The sequence below is a fragment of the Hemitrygon akajei genome, chromosome 19 (assembly GCF_048418815.1).
Source record: "Hemitrygon akajei chromosome 19, sHemAka1.3, whole genome shotgun sequence".
NCBI classification, from domain to species: domain Eukaryota; kingdom Metazoa; phylum Chordata; class Chondrichthyes; order Myliobatiformes; family Dasyatidae; genus Hemitrygon; species Hemitrygon akajei.
Genome location: NC_133142.1, coordinates 33,833,643 through 33,854,781, shown reverse-complemented (window position 1 = coordinate 33,854,781; position 21,139 = coordinate 33,833,643). Strand labels below are relative to the sequence as shown.

At 39.9% G+C, this 21,139-nt stretch overlaps 2 protein-coding genes across 3 annotated transcripts in view; one reads left to right on the top strand and one right to left on the bottom strand.

Annotated features, from left to right (window-relative positions):
• The first annotated feature begins 2,140 nt into the window (after positions 1–2,140).
• On the top strand, positions 2,141–19,771 carry lmod3 (leiomodin 3 (fetal)). 2 transcript variants are annotated; one of them, XR_012102149.1, is made up of 4 exons: positions 2,141–2,765; positions 3,290–4,708; positions 5,908–6,026; positions 14,964–19,771. XR_012102149.1 is itself a non-coding variant. In XM_073072364.1 (3 exons), the coding sequence occupies exons 1-3, from the start codon at positions 2,307–2,309 to the stop codon at positions 14,988–14,990; spliced, it is 1,905 nt and encodes a 634-aa protein (XP_072928465.1). In that variant the 5' UTR covers positions 2,148–2,306; the 3' UTR covers positions 14,991–19,771. The 2 variants fall into 2 exon arrangements, 1 of the variants encoding a protein (XP_072928465.1); XM_073072364.1 differs by lacking the exon at positions 5,908–6,026 and having other exon boundaries at positions 2,148–2,765.
• Positions 19,298–21,139, bottom strand: part of LOC140741870 (PRA1 family protein 3-like) — a 15,374-nt gene continuing 13,532 nt past the window's right edge. The window contains exon 3 of the mRNA XM_073072365.1: positions 19,298–20,524. Coding sequence (XP_072928466.1) covers positions 20,349–20,524 — 176 coding nt within the window. The 3' untranslated portion in view covers positions 19,298–20,348. The remainder of the gene's footprint in view (positions 20,525–21,139) is intronic.

The following is a 21,139-nucleotide window of genomic DNA, read 5'->3' as shown; positions in this document are numbered from 1 at the left end:
AGGCAGGAAAGGAGAGAAAGACTGAGTTTGCTGAAGTGGTTCTCTTCGATAGAGTCCTTTAGGCCATAATGTGCTCAGACCGCTGTTGTTTTAAGCTTGTATGGGGCCTTGTAACAGTACAGGATGTCAAAGAGAGAGTAGGTTAAAGAAGCAAAGAAGCAGGCAATCAGGAATTCATGATCACTACAGTGGACTGAAGTGGTCGACCATTTTGGTTTCTTCATTGTAGAGTAAGACATATTGTGAACATTAAGCATAATATACCAAATAAAAAAGTGCAAGTGAATCAGTGCTTCACCTTGGAGTGTTTTGGCTTCTTGATGTTGCGAAGGGATGGCAAAAGGGGCAAAATATATTTTCTATATTGCAGAAAATATAGGATGCAGCATTACCTGTACAGTCACAATTGCTTGCATCCTACGTTTGGCTGATTTAAATGCTCATTTGGATACATCTGCCATGGGTAGTGCTACATAATCCAGCCAAAGAGAAAAGGACCATGGCAAGTTATACGCCCTTTTAAAGATGTTCCTAAGTGGCCTACGGCCAGTGGCATATTTTTAGTCTGTAGTCAGTATTGTACTGTAGTCTGTTTGTGCTCGGCAACAGAAATGTGATTAAGACCACATAATGTGAGTTTAGCAGTGTTGCTTAAGGTATAAACAGCAGTGGCAGCATCCAGGAGATTCCTGTCTGCTGCTGAGATACATCCTAGGATGAGCTGGGACACATCATCAGTGCTGTAACCTGGGGTCTTCCGGTGTTTCAGCTCTTTCAACACCAGACACACTCACCCAGGTGACCCAAACAGGATTAAACAGGCTCTGGCTTGGGTCCCAGCAGCTTCGATCCAGAGGTCACACCTCTCCATCCATAGCCATCTGGAGGCTCACTCAGTACCTCTGTGATGGTCCTGATGGCTCTTTTCATGCAGACCCCATTATGCCAAGGAGTGAGTAGGTTCTGCACAGCGAGCAGCGAGCACAACTTCTCCACCCCGCCTCCATAGGCTCACATTGTGCCCTCTGCCCATCTCTGGCACTGCTCTAAAAGCTCCTGGTATTTGGCTGTCTTATGCTCAAATGCCTCCTCTATCCGGTCTTCTCAAGGCACTGCCGGTTATTCCATGACCAGCTGGTTCAGGCTTTCTGACAGAATGGCCATGTCAGGCCTCAAGGATGATGATGCAATAAAGTCAGGGCCTGTCAGATACTGAGGCAAGCAAGCCTGCCAATGATCTGGGCTGAGGCTGTGGTTAGTCTCCAGCTATGACAAAGGCTTATAGGCTTTCTGCATTGGTGGAGGTGCCTACTGTTGTTAATGGCAAAAAGAGACTCTCTGCCACTGCTTTCAGCACCTGGTCATGGCGTCAGTGATAGCAGCCTTCTCCCAAGGCTTTTGGGCAGCTGCTGAGGGTGTGTTTCAGTAACCCTCTGCCAGGGCAGAGAGGATATGATGGTGCCTCACTTCAGGGACCTGTGACCTTTAGTTTCCATTTAAGAGGGGAGGGGAAGCAAGGTCTGAGTTTATTGTTCTATAGGCAAAATGATACCTCCAATAATGTTGCACTTGTTCAGCTCTGCAGTGGGGATAAACAGCAATCTAAGGTCCTGCTGCCACTGGATACTGAGGGATTGGGTCCTGTGTAGCAACCTCTCACCAAGCCAAATACTGGCATTGGGGCTCTCTAAATAGAATGCATTGATTTAATACATAATAAATGGTTTGACGTGATTACACTTTAAATGCCAAGCAAGATTTGTCCTGCTTGTGTTTTACTTCATGCACAAATAAATATTTTTAATTTGGGGTGGGGGGGGGGGGCGTCGTGCTCTCCACTGCATTCTCAGACTGGATTTCTCACAGCTGAAATGAACTCTGGTAAGTAGCTACAAGTCTTGCCGTGAGGCTGGCTTAATTAAATTAGAACAAACGATGCCAATGACTTGGAGCCCGTTCCCGTCCCCAAGATCCCGCAATTAGACCTCCAGGCTGGATACACTAATATTTACGTCGTAAATGCCATCTGTCAGAGTAGTTTTAAGTTACACTACCAACGAATGTTCTCGAAAACCTTCTGTGACCTGCGGGTTGACGAAAAAGGGAGGCAGCTGTAGAGAAATGTCAGGGTGGCTTGGAGCCGGCACAAGCTGCTGCCACAGAAGCTCACATGATCCATAAATACATTTAACATAGACCCCAGGCACAGAAGAGCCGTCGCGTTACTGCCGCGGGACGCTCTCTTCACACTTTCTCTGAAGAGCGAGGGTAACACTCAGTGATAACGTTGTCAGCGGGCCGGCACCATGTCTGAGTGCAGAAACCAGGAGCTTGAAGAAGGGGCGGACAGCAGCGGGGAGCTGGATGACGACGAGATCCTCGCCACCTTGTCTGCTGAAGAATTAAAACAACTTGAAGAAGAGGCGGACAGCAGCGGGGAGCTGGATAACGACGAGATCCTCGCCACCTTGTCTGCTGAAGAATTAAAACAACTTGAAGAAGAGGCGGACAGCAGCGGGGAGCTGGATGATGACGAGATCCTCGCCACCTTGTCTGCTGAAGAATTAAAACAACTGCAAACTGAGATGGAAGACCTGGACCCTGACCCATTGGTGCCCTTGGGCCACAGGCAGAAGGATCACACGGAGAAAGCGCCCACTGGCTCCTTCGATCACAGATCCTTGATTGAGTACTTGTTCTGGGAGAAGAAATCGAATCGACTGCTGGAGGAAGAGAGGATTCCGGCCACTCTGCTGGCGAGCGAGGTGAGTATGTAAACCCAGCGCATGCCAACAGCGGATCGCCCCAGAGAACTGTAGCAAGGCAAAGCGACGGTAACTCAGCGATGATCTGCACAACTATGTAACACAGATAACTAAGTAACGATATTAATTTAATTAACGAGACTAATTTAGAGTACCGAGGACGTTACCAGTTATTAAATAAATGGGCTTTTTGCCCTTTTTATTGTAGGTATTACTGCTTGGTATCTCTTCTATCGCCACCTTTTGCTAGCTAGACACATGGTCAATTATATAAATAGAAAGTCAGTCAGTTCGCTAAAGGAGTGAACCAGAGCATGTGCTGTAATATTAATTCATTTCACTCTTCCAATTTTCGAAGCAATTCAATTGTGACGCTTTGAAATGGAAAAGTTTAGTAAACGTGTAAGGATTCTAAATTTAATTCAATCCTTCTCAATGGAGTTAAATTGGAACGGAGGTGCCTGTTAGCTTTACACCGAAAGCAAGAAGTATGAGCAAAATTTTAACTTCTCTTTTCCAAACAGCAAAATTCAATGAAAAATGTCAATGAAACACAAGCTGAAAACCACTGTGAGGAGGAAAGGAATGAAAGTGAGGTGGAACCCAGAGATGGAGGAGGAGAAGGAGCGGATAACCGTGATGGGAATAGTCCGCAGATCCAGCAGGTGGAAGGCGGCGAGCCGGAGAGCAAAGCTGTCCCTTACAAATCAGAGAAAGAGAAGGAGCTGGTGGAGACGATGAAGGCACAGCAAGACAAAGAAATGCCAGTGACTGAAGCCGATGCTGAACAGAGCAGTGACACGGAGAAAGCCGAGGAGGAGAACCTGGAGCAGCCGCACGGCCAGCGGCTAATCGAAGACACCGACTCTTTGTGTGACAAGGCAGATGCAGGATCCTCCAAGGATCGGGACGAAGAACATAATGACGAAGGAGAGCCCAATAAAGAACTCCCCGCACCGCAAAAAGAAAGCAGCGAGCCGAAGGGGAAACTAAAGGCGGGAAAGAAGCTGGAAATGGACAGCAGTTTCCTCAAACTTACTGCTAGGCCTTCAGGGAACCCAACGCTGTTGGACGAGTCGCTAGCCAATATCCGCAAGAACAAGCCAGATGTTAAAGAGGTCAACCTGAATAACATAGAAAACATCCCAAAAGATATGCTGAAAAGCTTTGTGGAAGCTTTAAAGAAGAACAAGCACGTAACTTCTTTCAGCATCACAAACACAGGTGCCGATGATACTATTGCCTTTGCCATAGCCAACATGCTGAGAGAAAACAAGAAAATCATTACCCTCAACATCGAGTCCAACTACATCTCAGGCAAAGGGATTGTGGCTATTATGAGATGCTTGCAATACAACGAGGTCCTGACTGAGCTGAGGTTTCACAACCAAAGGCATATGTTGGGGCACCATGCTGAGATGGAGATCGCCAGGCTTCTCAAAGCCAACACAACGCTGCTGAAGTTGGGTTATCACTTTGAGTTGCCAGGGCCCAGGATGGTAGTCACCAACTTGCTGAGTCGCAATCTGGATCAACAGCGGCAGAGGAGACTGGAACAACAGAGAAACCAGTCTGCACAGGAGCAAGAAATCATGGTGAACGCCTGTCAGAAAATCTCCCCCGACACTCTGGCTATGTTGGGCGCCTACATGCCGAGTTTCTCCAACCTGTGTGAGGAAGATCACTTCCTCCCACCCGTCGCCTTTCACAGTCTCTCGCCGAGCACTGCTCCAAAAGTGCAACTTAGAAAAACGCCCAAACAAACAAGTAAAAAAAAGGTTATTCAAGATAGAACAGGTGGGAATGAAACGCCAAACTTAAAGGCTATGATAAGGTCGCTAAAACCAGTTCCCAGGACGCGGCAGGCACCTGTGGTTGAACGTACCCCTCGAGATAATTTGCTAAATGATATTCGTCAGAGCAACGTGGCCTATTTAAAATCTGTGAGTAATAGTTCCTTGACTCCTCTATAATGCTGTAGTCGTTTTTCAGTTAATACTATTCATCTAGTATTAGTATTATGATGATGAATAATCAAAACTTTAAATGAATTCATTCTTGCTGCACATCTGAAAGACGAGGAGACAGTAAATTCAGCTGAATTCGAAACGAAAGGGAAATGCTGATATTTGGGGCATAGCTTCTGAACAAGTCTAAAATTTGCTAATAGTTGCTTGCTGTGCCTGCTTTAGTATTTTGTGTGGATTACATCTGGAAATAGATTTATTTGCAAGGTCAATTCAAGAATAAGGACTTACCGTAGCCTGCTAAATCAGATAACAAATAGCAGTTAGATAGGTAGCTTCAGGATGGAACATAGAATTTAATGCTAAGTGTACCATAAGACTAAGTTGGATTGCTAGAAAATTAGTGCTAAGATCATTGTTTATAACAATGTGGTCAAAAGCATGTCTAAAGTCCACAACCAAAGTTTTTAGGTATTGTCAATACCTGGAAGGGCTATAACAAATCACAACATGTTCCCCTGCCACTGCCTGTCGGGACCACATGACTGTGTGGGGGGGTTTCTGCCTGGTGATCCAGTTTCCTCCCAGAGTGCGACATCGTACAGTTGATAGGTTAATTGGCCATTGCAAATCATCCTGTGATTAGGCTTGGGTTAAATCAGGGGATTGCTGGCCAGTGGGGCTTGAGGGGCCAGGAGGGCCTATTCCACGCTGTATCACAATAAATAAACTTACAGATTCCAACCTGGATATACTAACTTATAAATTTTGGTAATAAAATAGTCATATTACTAGAAGGTAATGTCCAAGTAGTGCAGAGGTTAAAAAAAGAGATTTCAATGTATAAATCTACACTTCAGTTGCAAATTATGATGAAGCTCATTTAAGGTGAAGTAGTGAAGGATTATTTTTAGATGAATACAATTGAAAATGTTTTGATAGAATTTGAGAATGAAAGAAATAGGAGGAATAATCCATGAAGCTCTTTGAACCTGCTCCATTTTTCAGTAAGATCATGACTGCTTTGTGTATTGTTTAGATACCATGATATGCCCATTGGATAAAAACCATCCTCAGCATTAAATTATGATTTAGCTCCCAAAGGGAATAGGGAAAATTCTGCAATCTATAATAGAAATATGATTGAACAGACTTTGTATGCATTTATGAAACAGAAATTATGCTTGACTAATCCACATAAAGCCTTTGAAGATGTATATCATTGAGTGGGTGAGAAGGAACCAGAGGAAGTATTGGATTTCCAGAAGGCTTTTGATGAGGTCCCTCATGGGAGGTTAGTGAACATGGTTAGAATGCAGAATTATGGTAATAAATTAGTTTGTTTCATTGACTTATAGGGTATAGGAAGGAATACCTCTTGTACCTAATAAAGTGGCCACTAAGTGTACATTTGTGGTCTTCTGCTCCTGGAGGCTCATCAACTTCAAAGTTTGACATGTTGTGCATTCAGAGATGCTCTCCTGCACACCACTGTTGGAACACGTGATTATTTTAAGCTACTGTTGCCTTCCTGTCACTTTGAACCAGGCTGGCCATTCTCCTCTGTCCTCTCTCATTCACAAGATGTTTTTTGTCCACAGAACTGCCACTCATGGGATGATTTGTCTTTAACACCATTTTGTGTAAATCTAGAGACTTGTGTGTGAAAATCGCAGGAGATCAGTAGTTTCTGAGACACTCAAATCACACCATTTGGCACCAACAATCAAACCACAGTCAAGGTCACTTAGAACACATTACTTCCCCATTCTGATGTTTGGTGTGAACAACAACGCAACCTCTTGACCATGTCTGCATGCTTTTATGCATTGAGTAGCCACATGAATGGCTGATTAGATATTTACATTAACAAGCAGGTGTACCTAATAAAGAGGCCACTGTGTTTATGTCCTTCTCAGGATACAGGCTGTGATTAGCGAGCTATCCTAGGAATTGTTGCTTGGGTCCTAACTATTCACAATCTATATCAACAACATGGCTAAGGATATCAAATGTAAGGCTTCCAAATTTCTCGATGACAAAAAACACTGAGTAGTGATGAGGATGCAAAGCGATTGCAAAGGAATATGGACAAACTGAATGAGTGGGTAACAAAATGGCAGATGGAGCATAATGTGGAAAGATGTGATGTTACCTGCTTTGGAGGGGAAAACAGAAAGGCAGAGTATCTTTTAAATGGTTGAGATGATGTTCAAAGGACCTGAGTGTGTCACTGAAGGTGAATATACAAATGCAGCAGGCAATATTGGAATATTGATTTATTATTATTGTCATAAGTGAAAAGCTTAGTTTTGTAAGTCATCCATGCAGATCATTTCAAAATGTACATACTGTACATAGAGGTACTACAGAGGGAAAGCATTACCAGAATGCAGAATATAGTTATAGCAATAAGATGCAAGGGTTTTGGTGTTCAGGAGTTCATCTTTAACATACAAGAGGTCTATTCATGAGCCTTAGGGTTAGAAGTTTCCTTAACCCCTGGTGCTGCACCTTTTTAAGTTTTTATATCTTTTGCTCAATGGAAGGGAGAAGAGAGAATGTCTTGGGTTGGGCAGATCACAGGTTAGGAAGGCATGCTCACCGTTTTCCTGAGACAGCAATAAGTGTGGACAAGATGTTGTGTTCATTATTGAGGGATTGTGCAGAGCACACCAGGACACCAGCGTGCAGGACACTCAGCTGAATGTTATTGATAACCCAGCTTGTACAGCATGTGAAATCCTGCCATGTGGGAGTAGCTAACTCAGTGGCATAGAAATACTGTAACACTATTAACTACCACTATATCTCCCTTCTTGAAAAAACAGTTTGTACTTCTTGTCTATAGAACTGTATAGAAATTATAGTCACTGAAATTGAACGATTCAGTTCACTTTACTCAGAGCACGTATCTTATGCCCCTTACATAAACATAAAAAAGAATTGCCAACATTATAACTGTCTTTCTCTTTGTTTTAATGGTCTCTCTTTCTCTCTCGCTTTGTTTTCCTTTTTTTAACCAATTCTTTTTTTTAAAGAACAGTCTCATCTTGGGAAATGTTTTCAACATTAGACCTCTTTGTAAAAAACACTATATCTAATGGAGCTCAGAGTAAACTACCTGAACACTCCGGCAAAGTGAGAAGATTATTCTGCCTCTTTAGTCACTTGCCCCAAGCTTTTAGGCTATGGAGTATACAGTATCTCTGTGGCGTGACAGATAAACGACCCAATCTGTAATAGATTCCTGGAAGTTTGGAGTGGATGGAGATTCTTGAACAGGTGTGTCCACCTCAGGTAAGTGATCCTCATCATAAGGATCAGGCCTGTTTCTTCCTCTACCTTCCATGGACTTTGAAGTGCATTAGCACACCTGTTTCCAACTGATTTCACCTTGTGATATTTTGATCACAAATGTTCATGGTGCAAGCTGCCAGGCTATTGTTCCTTTGGTGAATTAGTCTGAAATCAAAATAGCTTCCCCACTCCTGAGCAGCGACAAGGGTATTGTTCTGTGTCTGAAATCATGCATGCTCTTCACTTTCTCACACAGTGTTGTCTCAACATTTGTCACACTGTCTAAGTATAGTAAGTGAGGCTGGAGAAGGAAAGGAAGAACAGAGACAGGCTTGTTCTCAGTCTGAGGTCGTTTGACAGCTCTGATGGACTGTGGCCATTTGCAAGAGGTGTGGAGGAATAAGCTAACAGTGCTTTGTTGGGGTCTTTTGTCTTCAGTATGAGATTCTTAATAGTTTGCACTGCTCTTTCCACTTCTCCATTTGCCTGTGGGTACTGTGGACTACTTATCTGGTGTTTGAACTCATGGTCTCTTGCAAAGACTGAATTCTGAGCGGCTGAATTGTTGTCTGACACAGTGTCTCTGGTATTTCATAGCAAGCAAATACAGCTTTCACATGTTATATAACTGTTGCTGAAGATGTAGTGGACAGCTTGGACACCTCAACATTCCATGAGTAGTAATCCAGTGAGAAGATATTTCTCTCTTTTCAGTTTGAAAATGTCTGTGCTTTCAATTTGCCGTGGGAAGTCTGGGAATTCTGTGGGACAGAGACGTTCAGCGTGATTTTTGTACAGTTTTCTGCATGTTTCACATTGCTTTACATAGTCTCTGAGCTGTGTGCTCAGACCAGGCCACCATACGGATTACTTTGCTCGCAGGCTACATTTGTTGATGCCTTGATGTATTCGGTGGGTTTGTCTGATGATTTTGGCATGCACAGAGGCATGAATTGTGAAATTGGAGTCCTTTAGCGGCAAACCATCATGAATAGTGGGAGTGTTTCTTTCAAGCCAGTAAGGTCTGAGTGCATGAGCTCCTTTTGAAACATCTGGCCATCCATGTTCACAGTATTGCATGACCTTGCTGCAGATTTGGTCCTTTTTCAGCCCAGTGTAAATTTCATCCAGTTTACCCTGTGAAGCAGGAAAGCTTTCACGTACCTGAGCTAAGTAGATGTTGGTATCTTCCATGAGGGTGGAGTCAGCTTCCATCCACTCACTTTTGCATGACATCCTCAATAGAGCGACTGGTATTGTGAAAGATTTGCTGGGGACACGTTCAGTGTCATAACAGTATTGCATAAGTCTCATTCTGAATCTTTGCAGACGTGGAAGTAAGTCCTCCAAGTGTTTCGAGCTGAGGGGGCTGACAAGTGGCTTGTGGTCTGGTTTCAGTAGGAATTTAGTGCCTATCAGGTAGCTGCTGAAGCCTTTGTAAAAGAGCCAGCATCTCCTTTTCAATTTGGGCTTAACGCTGTTCAGCAGGAGCCAGTTCTCTTGAAGCATATGCCACCAGTTTCTGTACACCACTGTGGCATTGCATGAGCACTCCCCCTAGGCCAAGGAAGAGGCGTCTGCTGGGACCTTGGTGGCTTTGTTCAGATCAGAGAATGCCAATGTTGGTGGATAGATAAGCTCTGTTTTAAGTGATGAGAATGACTTCTCCTATGGCGCGTCCCAGGTCTAAGCATTTCTCTGAGAGAGGAGATCTCATAGTGGCTTTGTTTCCTCTGCCGGTGAACTTTCCCAGCTGGTTTTCCGTACCAAGGAAAATGCAGATCTCTGTACACTCATAGTTTGTTCCATGTTCCAAACGCCTGCTAATATGTATGGATCCGGTTGTTCTCCCTCTGAGGACAGTTGATGGCCTAAGAACTTCACCTCCAACTTTGCAAATTTTCATTTCTTTTTGTTCAGAGTGATTCCAGCCGTTTCAGTTTCTCCAAGGCAGCTTCCACTCTTTCGTCACATTCCTCCCTTGACCCTCCAAAGATGAGTATATCGTCCATGTCGCAGATTACTCCTTCTAGTCCCTCCAAAACTTGATTCATCCTCATCCAAAAGAGTTCAGGGGCTGATGAAATGCCAAAAAGGAATCTTCTGAAGGCATAGCATCTATACGGTGTGATAAAGGTTGTGAGCTTCTGTGACTCAGGTGCTAAATGGATCTGGCAGAGCTCCGAGTTCGCATCTACTTTGGTGAAGAAATATTCTCCACCCAGCATACCCAATGTGTGCTCAACAGAGAGTGCAATAAACTTCTCCTACCACACTGCATTATAAAATTTTGTTACATCAACACAGATCCTCACTGTACCATCTGGCTTGGGAAAAGGAACCATACCTACACACCTGCAGTAGGAGCATTCGCTATAGTTACTCTAGTTATGATGTCAAGCGCCTCCACTTTCTCAAGTTTGTCTTTGACTTTGTTCATCAATAGTACTGGCATATGCCTCACTGTGGTCAGTGAGTAGGTTTTCACTTCTGTCCTCATTTGGATAAGGTACTCTTTCTTCAGTACCCCCAGACCTGTGGACAACTTCAGCTACTTCTCCTGCCACTGAACATTGTTTAGCAATCCAGCCTTGCAATGAGGTTCAGCTTCTTGATGAGCAGCAGTGGTGAGAAGAGATTCTGAACAACATAGACATTTTAACCATTTCTCATTTTTAAGGATGGAAGTTGTAAACATTCCTTTCACACTGAGCTTATGTTTTCCTGGCCCCATGAGCACATTCTTTGTTGCGTTTAGCATAAGATCTGTTTTCTTCGCCAGTTTTGTGAATGGACATTCAGGGATGGCAGTGACATCTGTCACACTATCCACTTTGAACGTCTTTGCCTCATTTTGCAAACGAGCCTTCTTGTTAACAAATTTCACGTCACATGCCAGTGATAATAAATCTGATTCTGATTCTGATTGTCTATTTGAATCTAGAGCTCCAAGGAAAGCTGTCTTCGTTAAAATCACAGTCTTTGACCCTCTGAAGAACTGTTTTTGAGTGACACTGGCTTTTAAAATGGCCAACTCTATTGCTTTGGGGGCATTTCACTTCTTTTGGAGATTTGTGGCATCTCCTGCAGCTGGACATTTCATCTGCTCTGTTTTACTGGTTTATTTTGTTTGAGCTGAGCTCTACTGTCACCCTTTTCTATACTCTCTCTGACTGCATCTTGTTAGCACCCTTCATTTCGTGCAGCTTCTAGCTTTACTTCAGCATTTTTTTTGTGCCTGAGTTCTGCCTGATGTTGACGAATGCCTGACCCTAGTAATAGCTTTCTCTAGTGTGAGATTTGAGTCTCTCTGACAATTTGGTGTCCAGTAGCCCAACAACAATCCTTTTTCTAATGAGCTCATCTCTGAGAGTTTCATATGCAGTTGTCTGACAGGGCACACAATGCTGCGATTAAGTCATCTTCTGAATTTGTTCTGCTCTGGTTTGTACTCCCTTTTTCTGAGCATCCATCAGTCCCAATCCACCCAAGATGCCATCTGCTTTGTCTGATATGCAGTATATCAGTGTGCTTACTTGATGCTCTTCTGAAGCCTGAGTGAGATTGCTTGCAACCCTAAATCTCTCAAAGTCCTCTGGTTTAGAGAAATCAAATGCCTCAGGGGGACATTATTAGGTAAATAGATGTAGACACTGCAGTTATTTCCTCTTTACTTGTTTAGCATTTTATTTATTTGGACTACAAAGTCTTCTTTTCTCTCTCTGAGAGTTGGACAGACTTCTCTATTGTGAGTGTCTCTGTCCACTTCCCAGGCTAGTGGCCTACGGAATATTACAGTACATTATGTCCACTTTTGGGTGTAACTTGAAGGCATTGCCTAGCAACCCTGGCCCTTTCTTACCTCGTGGTGCAAACTAGTTTAGGCGGTTTAGGTCAATAAGCCTCTGAATATTTTCATAGGTACACTGTATGCAAACAAGAACAGTCACTGTAAACTCTGCCTTGTTGGGTATCTCACTTGGACTGTAGCACCAATTAATTGATGATCCCATCTCTGACACCATGTTGTGTTCATTATTGAGGGATAGTGCAGAGCACAGCAGAATGCCAGTATGCAGGATATTCAACTCAACTTTATTGATAATCCAGCTTGTACAGTATGTGGACTCCTCCCATGTGAACATGGCTAACTGAGTGGCATAGGAATGACACTATTAACTACTATAACACAAGTCAGAAGGAACACTGGCCTTTATAGTAAGAGAGTTGAGTACAAGAGTAAAGATGTTTTGCTGCAAATTAGGCAGAGCATTGGTAAGATCAGACCTAGAATCATTGTTCACAGTCTTGGTTACTAATAAAGGACATACTTATCTTTGAAGGAATATTGTTAAGTTTCAGAGAACAGATCTGGAGATGATGAATTGCATGAGGAAAGACTGAGCAGGGTTAGCGTCTGTTTCCTACAGTTTTCCAAAACAAGAAATTCTGGCCCCAAACAAGTTAAGCTTGGCCAAAACCTTTGGGGGGAAAAAGAGGTTCCTTAGTTCTTAATTCATTTACCAGATCTTCAAAGCATTTATTTTATCAATTTCCTACAGAATCTTAGTTATCAATGAGATCACTTGCCATTTTCCAAATATACAGAGAGATCAAACCATAGGAAGATGCCTTCATCCAGAAATCAATTTATTGAATTCTTATTGCATCTTCCCCCAACCTCAACAATTGTATCTTCCTCAAATAAGAAGACAAGAGTAGTAAACAGATTGACTCAAATCAACAGAGATTTGAGAAATACATGGAGGAGGATAGAGGACACTATAAACAGATTTAACCTTGAAAAGACAAGGGGAGACTTGAGCTGAGAATAACGTGTCTTTATGTATTGGTTCGACTTGCTGGAAATCTATGTAGTACTTCCTATTTCTTTCTTGCATAAGCTGCTTCATATTGAGATGAACAGGTCTGATGCTTATTTTCAAAAGGTGAACCTTATTACCATGGATACTGATAATCCTATAACAGATGATGCAGTGAAATTCATAATATTATGAATATTTAGATCACAAATGCCAGCAGGTAATCTCACATAATTTATACAATTTGAATCTGTTGGAAATACTAAGTAGTGATTGCCAAAGGAGTGCTAGTTGGGATTATGGAATTGGAAACTGGCATTAGTTAGGTTTAGGAATATCCACTTTACGTACCAGAAACCATTCTAGTATCTTTGTTTTATCTCATCTATTGTCCTTGTATTTTGCAGTTTTGTAAAGTTAATTTCCTTGGTGAACTCAGGTGTAAATTCACATATTGGTGCAAAATTTAAGATCTTTACCTCAGATGAGAAAACAGTATGGCAAATTGACAGAAGTCAATTCTGAAATGTCAAAGAATAAATTAATCATACATTGAATTTTAATGAAATTCTTCATATTATCCTTCATTCTAATGCTGAGATTATTGTCAACATTTCCTAGCATACTTTTGGTAAACCTAGAATTTTACAATGCTGTCAGTATTTAATAAGTTTCAAATTGTCTGCTGCAGCTACATTACACAATTTTAACTAAAACAGCTTAAAGCCTTGACAAGAATAGAAACTTGTTATAATCCAAAAAATGTCTTCCACTAACATCATGCACTTTTGCTTAAAAACAAAATCAAATGGTGATCAGGATTTTAATTTATGTTTATACTAGAAGTTGTATCAGTCTTCAGAATTAAATTAACTTTGATCACAGATGTTAGAATTGCAAGGATATATGCACTCAACTCCCAACATGTTAATTATAAAAAATAGTAAGTAACATCATGTTCCTCCCATTCAATGAGATCATGGTTCATCCAATCTCAACTCAAATACAACTTTCTCACTCTTGCCACACCACTAAATTCTCCTGTGGTTGAAATGTCTGTCAGGCTTTCTCTTGAATATATTCAGTAATTCTGTTTGCACACATCTCTGGAATGGACAATTTGAAAATTTCATGATACTCCAAGGAAATAAGTTATTTTCATATCCATGCCAAATGGGTAACCCCTTATTGTGAATCTATGCCCCAATTTTGACCTTCACCCCCTTCCCAAACTACCCAACTAAAAGAAATACTGTCATCATCCACCTCAAAAACTCCCCTCAGAATCTTTTACCATACAGTAACATGTCATTCTTCTACACTCTAATAAATATAACTCCTTCCTCTCAGGAAGTTAACCCGATTAGCCTTCTCCACACTTTTTTCAATGCAAGCACATCCTCTCTTTAATATGGAAACTAGAATGCATACAGCACTCAGTGTGTACTCTTATCACAACCTAAAAAACTGCATCAAAACTTTCATAATACACAACCGTTGCAGTAACATCAACATTTGATTAACCTTACTAAATATTAGTTGTAACTGCACACTAACTTTGTGTTTTATGTACCAGGAGATCCATATCCTTTTTCAAACAACACTTTGCAGTATAACTCTATTTAAATAACAACTTTATTTTTCATTCTTCCTTCCAAAAATGTAAATAACTTCGATTTTTCCATATTATACTCTGCCACTCTAATGCCCACTTGCTGCGGCAACCTGTGTCTTTACATTTTCTGCATCCTTCTCATAACTTGCTACCATTATACAGTATCTTCAGCAAATGAGCTTGCCATATATTTGGCCACTTAATCCAAGTCATTAACATAAATAATTGAGGCCCTGCAATTGATACCTGTGACACCTCATTGATTACTGATTTCTAAAGCAGTTCTCTGCTGAACTTTTTATTTTGCAATTAAATGGAATATTGTGCGACTAATTCTCTGCAGTCAGGAATGATGAAAGGTCTTGCTTGGGCACCACACAAATATCTATTCTTCCTTTATAATGTAAGAGGACATTCTGCTTCTGATATCCTTGTGTGATTGGTTGCATTTCAGCTAAATATTGAAATTAACTCTGTTTTGTTTTATTAACAGGTTCCTCTTCCAAAGCTGTTGAGTTAGTCGTGTTAATGTGGAGAGTCAGTAAGCCAGATATTTGGCTAAAATTTCAAAACCATGCAACAATGGAGAAAGAGTGTCACAATAAACCTTTGACAGATTCCTACTGTTTGCATATCTGTGTGGGAACAATTAATAAGAACAGTTTGGAGGTGTTAATGCATAAAAGCCTATTGTCTTAGAAAGTTATTTATTCACTTTAATTTGTATCTTGGAATTGGGAATGTATTATAAAATTAAATTATACAATTATCAGCTACATGTTTATTATTCTGATCCATTACAGCTCTTATTGTACACTACTGAATATATTACAAAGGCCTAAAATTCAGAATGAAAGTTTTGAGTCCCAGAATACTGTTGTTTAATGCTGTTTTCAATGATAGAGCTCAAACTCCACTCTAGGCTATTGGTGAAACATCAAGTGGTAAGATTTTCTGTATTCTAGATGAGCAATACTTAATGTATTTATTCTAGTCTGTCCTTTTTACTTTCAATATGGATCATCATTTGTGGAAAAACAACGATGACTAATATCAGTTTTTCTACACAGTGGAATACTTTGCAATTAAAGAAAATGCTGTGCAGCTAATGTAAGCATTACAGGTCGCTCCTTCGTGCCTGGAGTTGGGGTGTTACTTTGCAATTGACAAGACATTTATGAGGCTACACCCAAAGTTGTCATGTAAAGTTATCGTTATCGTGTCATCAGAAAGATGTCGTTAAGCTCTAAATAATGCAAAGAATAATTTCAAGATTATTGCCAAGACTCGAGGCCCGAGATACAGGGAGAGATTGGGCAGGCTAGGATTTTAGCATTCTCAAGTGAACAGCAACCAACCCCCATTTCCCACCTCCTCCTATTTTCCCTCATCCCTCTTTACCACTGCTCTTTCCCCACTCTCAGACTCAGCATGTCCTTCACAGACAACTTCCTCTCTCTGGCTCCCTTCTTTCCATTTATTTCATGGCCCATTGTCATCCTTTGTCAGATTCCACCAATCACCTGCCACTTCTCATACTATTCTTATTTTGCTCTCCCCTTCTCCATCTTCCTACCTTCACCCTGTCACCATGATTCACCTATTTTCCACCAGCTCATGTTACCCCCCCACCTCTTTCCAAACTTTTATACACCCTTCTGCCTTCCTGATAAAGGGTCTGAGCCCAAAATATCAACTACTCAATGCCCACCATACCTGCTACCTGACCCATTGACTTCCTCCAGCATTTTGTGTATGGTTATTCCTTGGAGCATAGAAGACTGAAGAGTGGGGTATAGATGGTGAAAATAAACTTTTTCCCCAGGAAAATGGAATTAAGAACTAGAGGGCATAGATTTAAGATGTGAGGGAAAAGATCAGTGTAACTTCTTCATGCATATATGGAAGAAATGGTGAGGCAGGTATAACAACAGGCTAGGTACATAGAAAGTGAAGATTCAGAGAGATGTGGGCCAAATGTAGGCAAATGGGACTAGCTTGGACCGGCATCTTAACAGTATGGATAAATCAGACGAAAGTGCCTAATTCTGCGCTGTATTACCTATGATCGTGACTTTTAAATCACAATTACACTGTCCTTTCGCAAAGAACGCCAATGACAAATCTGCGAACAATTAAGCTTGTCATTAGGAGGTGCAGTTGTATCTTGCCGTGTATCTTTTCCTTAACTTGTGCATTCTTAAACATCAAAAGTGACCATCTGTGAATGGTTTAAATTCTCAGCTTCAGTACATTCAAGTCAAATCAATTCACAGTGCAGGTAGTTCACAATGCAGGTACTGTACTTGATGTAACATAGTAAGCTGCAAGACTGATACAAGTTTCTGCTATCTTTGAGAGGCCACAATGAATTGCCCAACTTAATACTTGTTACAGTGATAGTTGCCACTTTCAGCATTAAAACTAAAGTATTTTAGTACTGTACCTAAACTTTAAAGAAATTACAGTAAATTACATGCTGTATACAAGTGAAAGTTTGAAAATCATTCCAAATTCTGCACTTAAGCTCATCTATCCATTGGTAAAATTAGAAAATTTTAGTCTGACATTATAAACCATGTCAACTGCAAAATTAAATTAATCAAGGCCAGTTGAATTGGAAAGTTTCAGCAGCTTTGCTTAAAAACTTATTGGGGAAAATTCTATTAGAATTGTTGTAACAGAATCAATGGTAGATACTCTAAATCATTGTGTACGATAGGAATACAGTATTTATTGCTCATCTCTGTGGTCTTTTGACATCAAGAATCAATTAATTAGTTTAAGGCCAGAGTCAGATTGATAGACTTGATAGGACTAGTGGTTTCTTCCCGAGGAGGACAAGAGAGTTTTGTTCACCCACATGATAATCCAGCAGCTTTAACAATTAATGCTCTAATTCCTAAAATTCTATTGTGCATCTAACAACAATGCTTATAGACAAGTTATTTAACAAGAAACAAATTGACAATGGACAAAATCAACCATTTTTAAAACTAGCATTTGAAATTGTACTCAGCAACCTAAATGGCTACTTTGGAGCAATTTTTTAAAAAAATCCACAGTCCTCTAATCAGCTTTTTAGAATCAGTAACTAAGGACACTGATGCAGAGCCAAATTTGCCTTCACGAATCCCAGTCCTGATGAAGAGTCTCTGTCTGAAACATCGACCATTTATTAATTTCCATAGATGCTGCCTGACCTGCTGACTTCCTCCCACATTTTGAATATGTTACTCCAAAGCTGTAATCTTATTGGCCCACACAATTCATACTTGCTAGCCTGTTGCAAAATTAATGTAGACAAGCAAGGTATGTCAAGCAGAAGTGTTTTTTTTTAAAAATAGATTATGCACCAAAAGCAAGAAAAATGCGCTTAAGTATCACTCACAACCCAAGAATAATTTCTGGTCATTAAAAGGATCTTCCAAAAAGGGGAAGTATTAAGTGAGGTGTTAAACTTAATGACTTTCTTCCAATACCCAAATGTGACATGAAAATTAGATATGATTTGTTATTTACAATCTGCAAATGAAACTCGGCTTTCCACTCAGTATTTAGATTAAAATCTGCAGATAGAATAAGCAATATTATCAACATAGTTGAAGCAAATAGATCAGTAAAATGTATTTTTAAGAATTTGCACTTTCGTGAGTGGTGCAGCTCATTGGGCCAGAAGGGCCTATTCTGCACTGTATCTCTAAATAAAATAAATAACCTTGGGTTCTCTCAAAGCACTTTAAAAAATTAATGAAGGTACTTCTGAAGCAATCACTGGTGCAACTGTAAGACATATGGCAGTTAAATAATGTACAAAAATAAATATTATTGACCAGGTCATTACACTGAAGAGATTATTAACCAGGACACCAAGTAAACTTCAGCAGATTTTCTAAGTAGCACATTTTCATTTTTTCCAGACTGATTGGAGGAAGCAAAATTAACCTCTGCAATACCTCAATGTCAAAGGTGATGCCACCCAAAAGAGGTTATGAAAATTAAAAAACTTAGTAAAACTACACATTGGTAACAGTTGAAATTGTTTTACCCATAAACATCTAACTTGACTAGATGTTATGTATGGGTAATCCATACATTTCATATACACAAGCAGCAATTCTACTGTACAACAGATTCATTGCCGATGTCAATATTACCATATCTCTTACACAAGCAGAGAAAACCTGTCAAGGACATTAGTACAATTGGTCAAAAGGTTAGTCAAGCAGTTCGAGAGCAGAGAATAAGAGATGAAGGGAGGAAGGGGGGGAGGGGGGTAAAAAGTATTTGCAGCCTGAGGCTTTCCTAACCAAAGCTTTTAACTGCACAGGGTGAGAGATGGCATGATTAGCATCATCATCTGGGGGACAATTCCTGTTGATACAACACTGACACTTCTTGTCATCTTCCCTCCGTCCTGTTACGATTACAGTAGTCCCTAATAATGGAAATGAATCCATGATCAAAAGTCATTTTTCAGAAACTGCTTTTCCTGGAAATTTACAGTATTAGGAAATGCACCAAGCAGACACACAACTGTTAAGTATGATCAGTTTTGGTTTTCTCATTACACTGGCACAGAAAATGCAAAGAAACCATCTAGTCTTGTCTTCAAATTTGAGGTGGTTCTGTCATACAAGGACATCGTGTTGCACCTGCATTATGTACAATATTACTGAAGAATTGTAAGAGATGCAAGTGGCTGCCTTATTCTTGCTTTGCAAAACAAAAATAGGAGTAAAGATTTCAGGAATGGGTCTATTTAACCAGGATACCTTCAGACAGTGTCAAGAAAAGGTTTTAAATAGTTCATATACGACACAATAGTAATTTAAAGTAGCTTTATTGCATGCAAGGTATTTTGCATATCTTTGGACCTGAAAATTCAAACACATTAGTAACATTTTATACAACAAATTCTTTGTCATGAGCTCATACTTCACATTTAACATCTTTTCTAAAACAAAGCATTACAATTGCAGTTTTGTCAAAAAGCCAATTTTTTCCAAAGATACCGGTTTGTTGAAACTCATTTTCCATGACTAAGAGGTTTTGTAAAAATTGATTTGGATACTAAACGATGATTGCATAACTTTCACGTTCTGATGTCTTGACTTCCTTATATGTGTTCTCCATTTTACATCGACAGTTCATATAGGAAAGCAGATGTTTGCATTGTGTTTTACTCAAGTTCAGTTTTATACAGTATTTAATTTCTATCACCCAATGTTGCAGACCATATTAAGTGGAATAAAAAGATAAACTGATCGTTCCAATTCCCCAAATACCAAACAATTTTTTTTTTAAAAAAAGTATTTTATATACAATTTCAAATTGCAAACAAGATCACATCACACAGGAAGAATGTGCAACTTGATCCATTTGAAGCTGGGATTGAGAACTTCAATTGTGAAAATGTCAACAATGTGCCTCTACATAACCCTACACCATTAAATCTATACATTCTGGTTCTTTTACTCATACGAATCTAAATAATTAAGATAATATCCTTCCATCCTAAATCAGACCTTAACCAATTAAATAAATACAAGTAATAAAGAAAGTGCAAGATTATGTATCATCCAGATAAACTGTTAGGTTACCATGTCATCTGGGATTCAGTCAAGAACTGTTCTAAGGTACACAAAGACAAAACGGCATACTGTCACTGTATCAAGCAATTAATTTTCCACAATACGTTGTAACTTGCCAAAAAAAATATTTCCAGTTGTACTTTGCAACAGCATTAATATCAGCTTGTTAAAGCTTGGAATACTTGAAAATGGACAATACCAGCTTAAGGCTTTTCAAAAAAAAAATCTTACTCCAGAAATACAACATAACACATACTAAAGATGCTAAATTAGTCAGAACCTTGTTAGTGTTTGCCTTGAGTAGACAAAATATCAGCAACTTTAGAGATGTGCTCCTGTTCCTGACCAAGCGCATTCAGTAAGATTCCCATGGGAGTTTTCTTAAGTCCGATCTCTTCCATCTTGTTTTCAAACTTATTCTGAAGGTTCCGAAGCCGTAGAGAAGAATGCACAAATATTACTGAGAAAAGCACAAATTTTAGTTAATTTTTGGTCAAAGACTTGCACAGCAGTGTATACAAGAGCATGACTTGTAGATTGGTACTAGTTCACTATCATCTCCAATTTGAACTTCTAGTAACAAAATAAAACATACAAGGTTTGTGTATTTTTAAAAGGATCCATGTACAATTGCCTGCAAGTCTCCTTAACATTATAAAAAATACATTCTTCACATTTCTATGTCTGACTTGAAGCAACTGACATGAACTTTTGTAGTCAAAGCTGAGTTTATTGTCATAGGTACAAGTATGCACAGGCATAATGCAAATTACTTACAACAGCATTATAGGCATATAGCATTAGAGACAAATTTCACCAAAAAATCCACATTTAACATAGTTCTACAAACAAAAAAAAGTAAACCCACTGTAGTGCAAAGTGGTCATCGTGTTGCTAATACCAAGATTGTAATTAGTGTCACTGCTTCACAACAGCAATTGTACTGTTTATTATAAGAAAATTTGGGATGCACAAGATTATTAAAGTTATTGTATAAATAAATGGAATCTTAACTCTGTCCAGCCAAAAAAATGAAATTTAGAATTCAAGCAGTATTTGTGAAAGAATGAAGAGA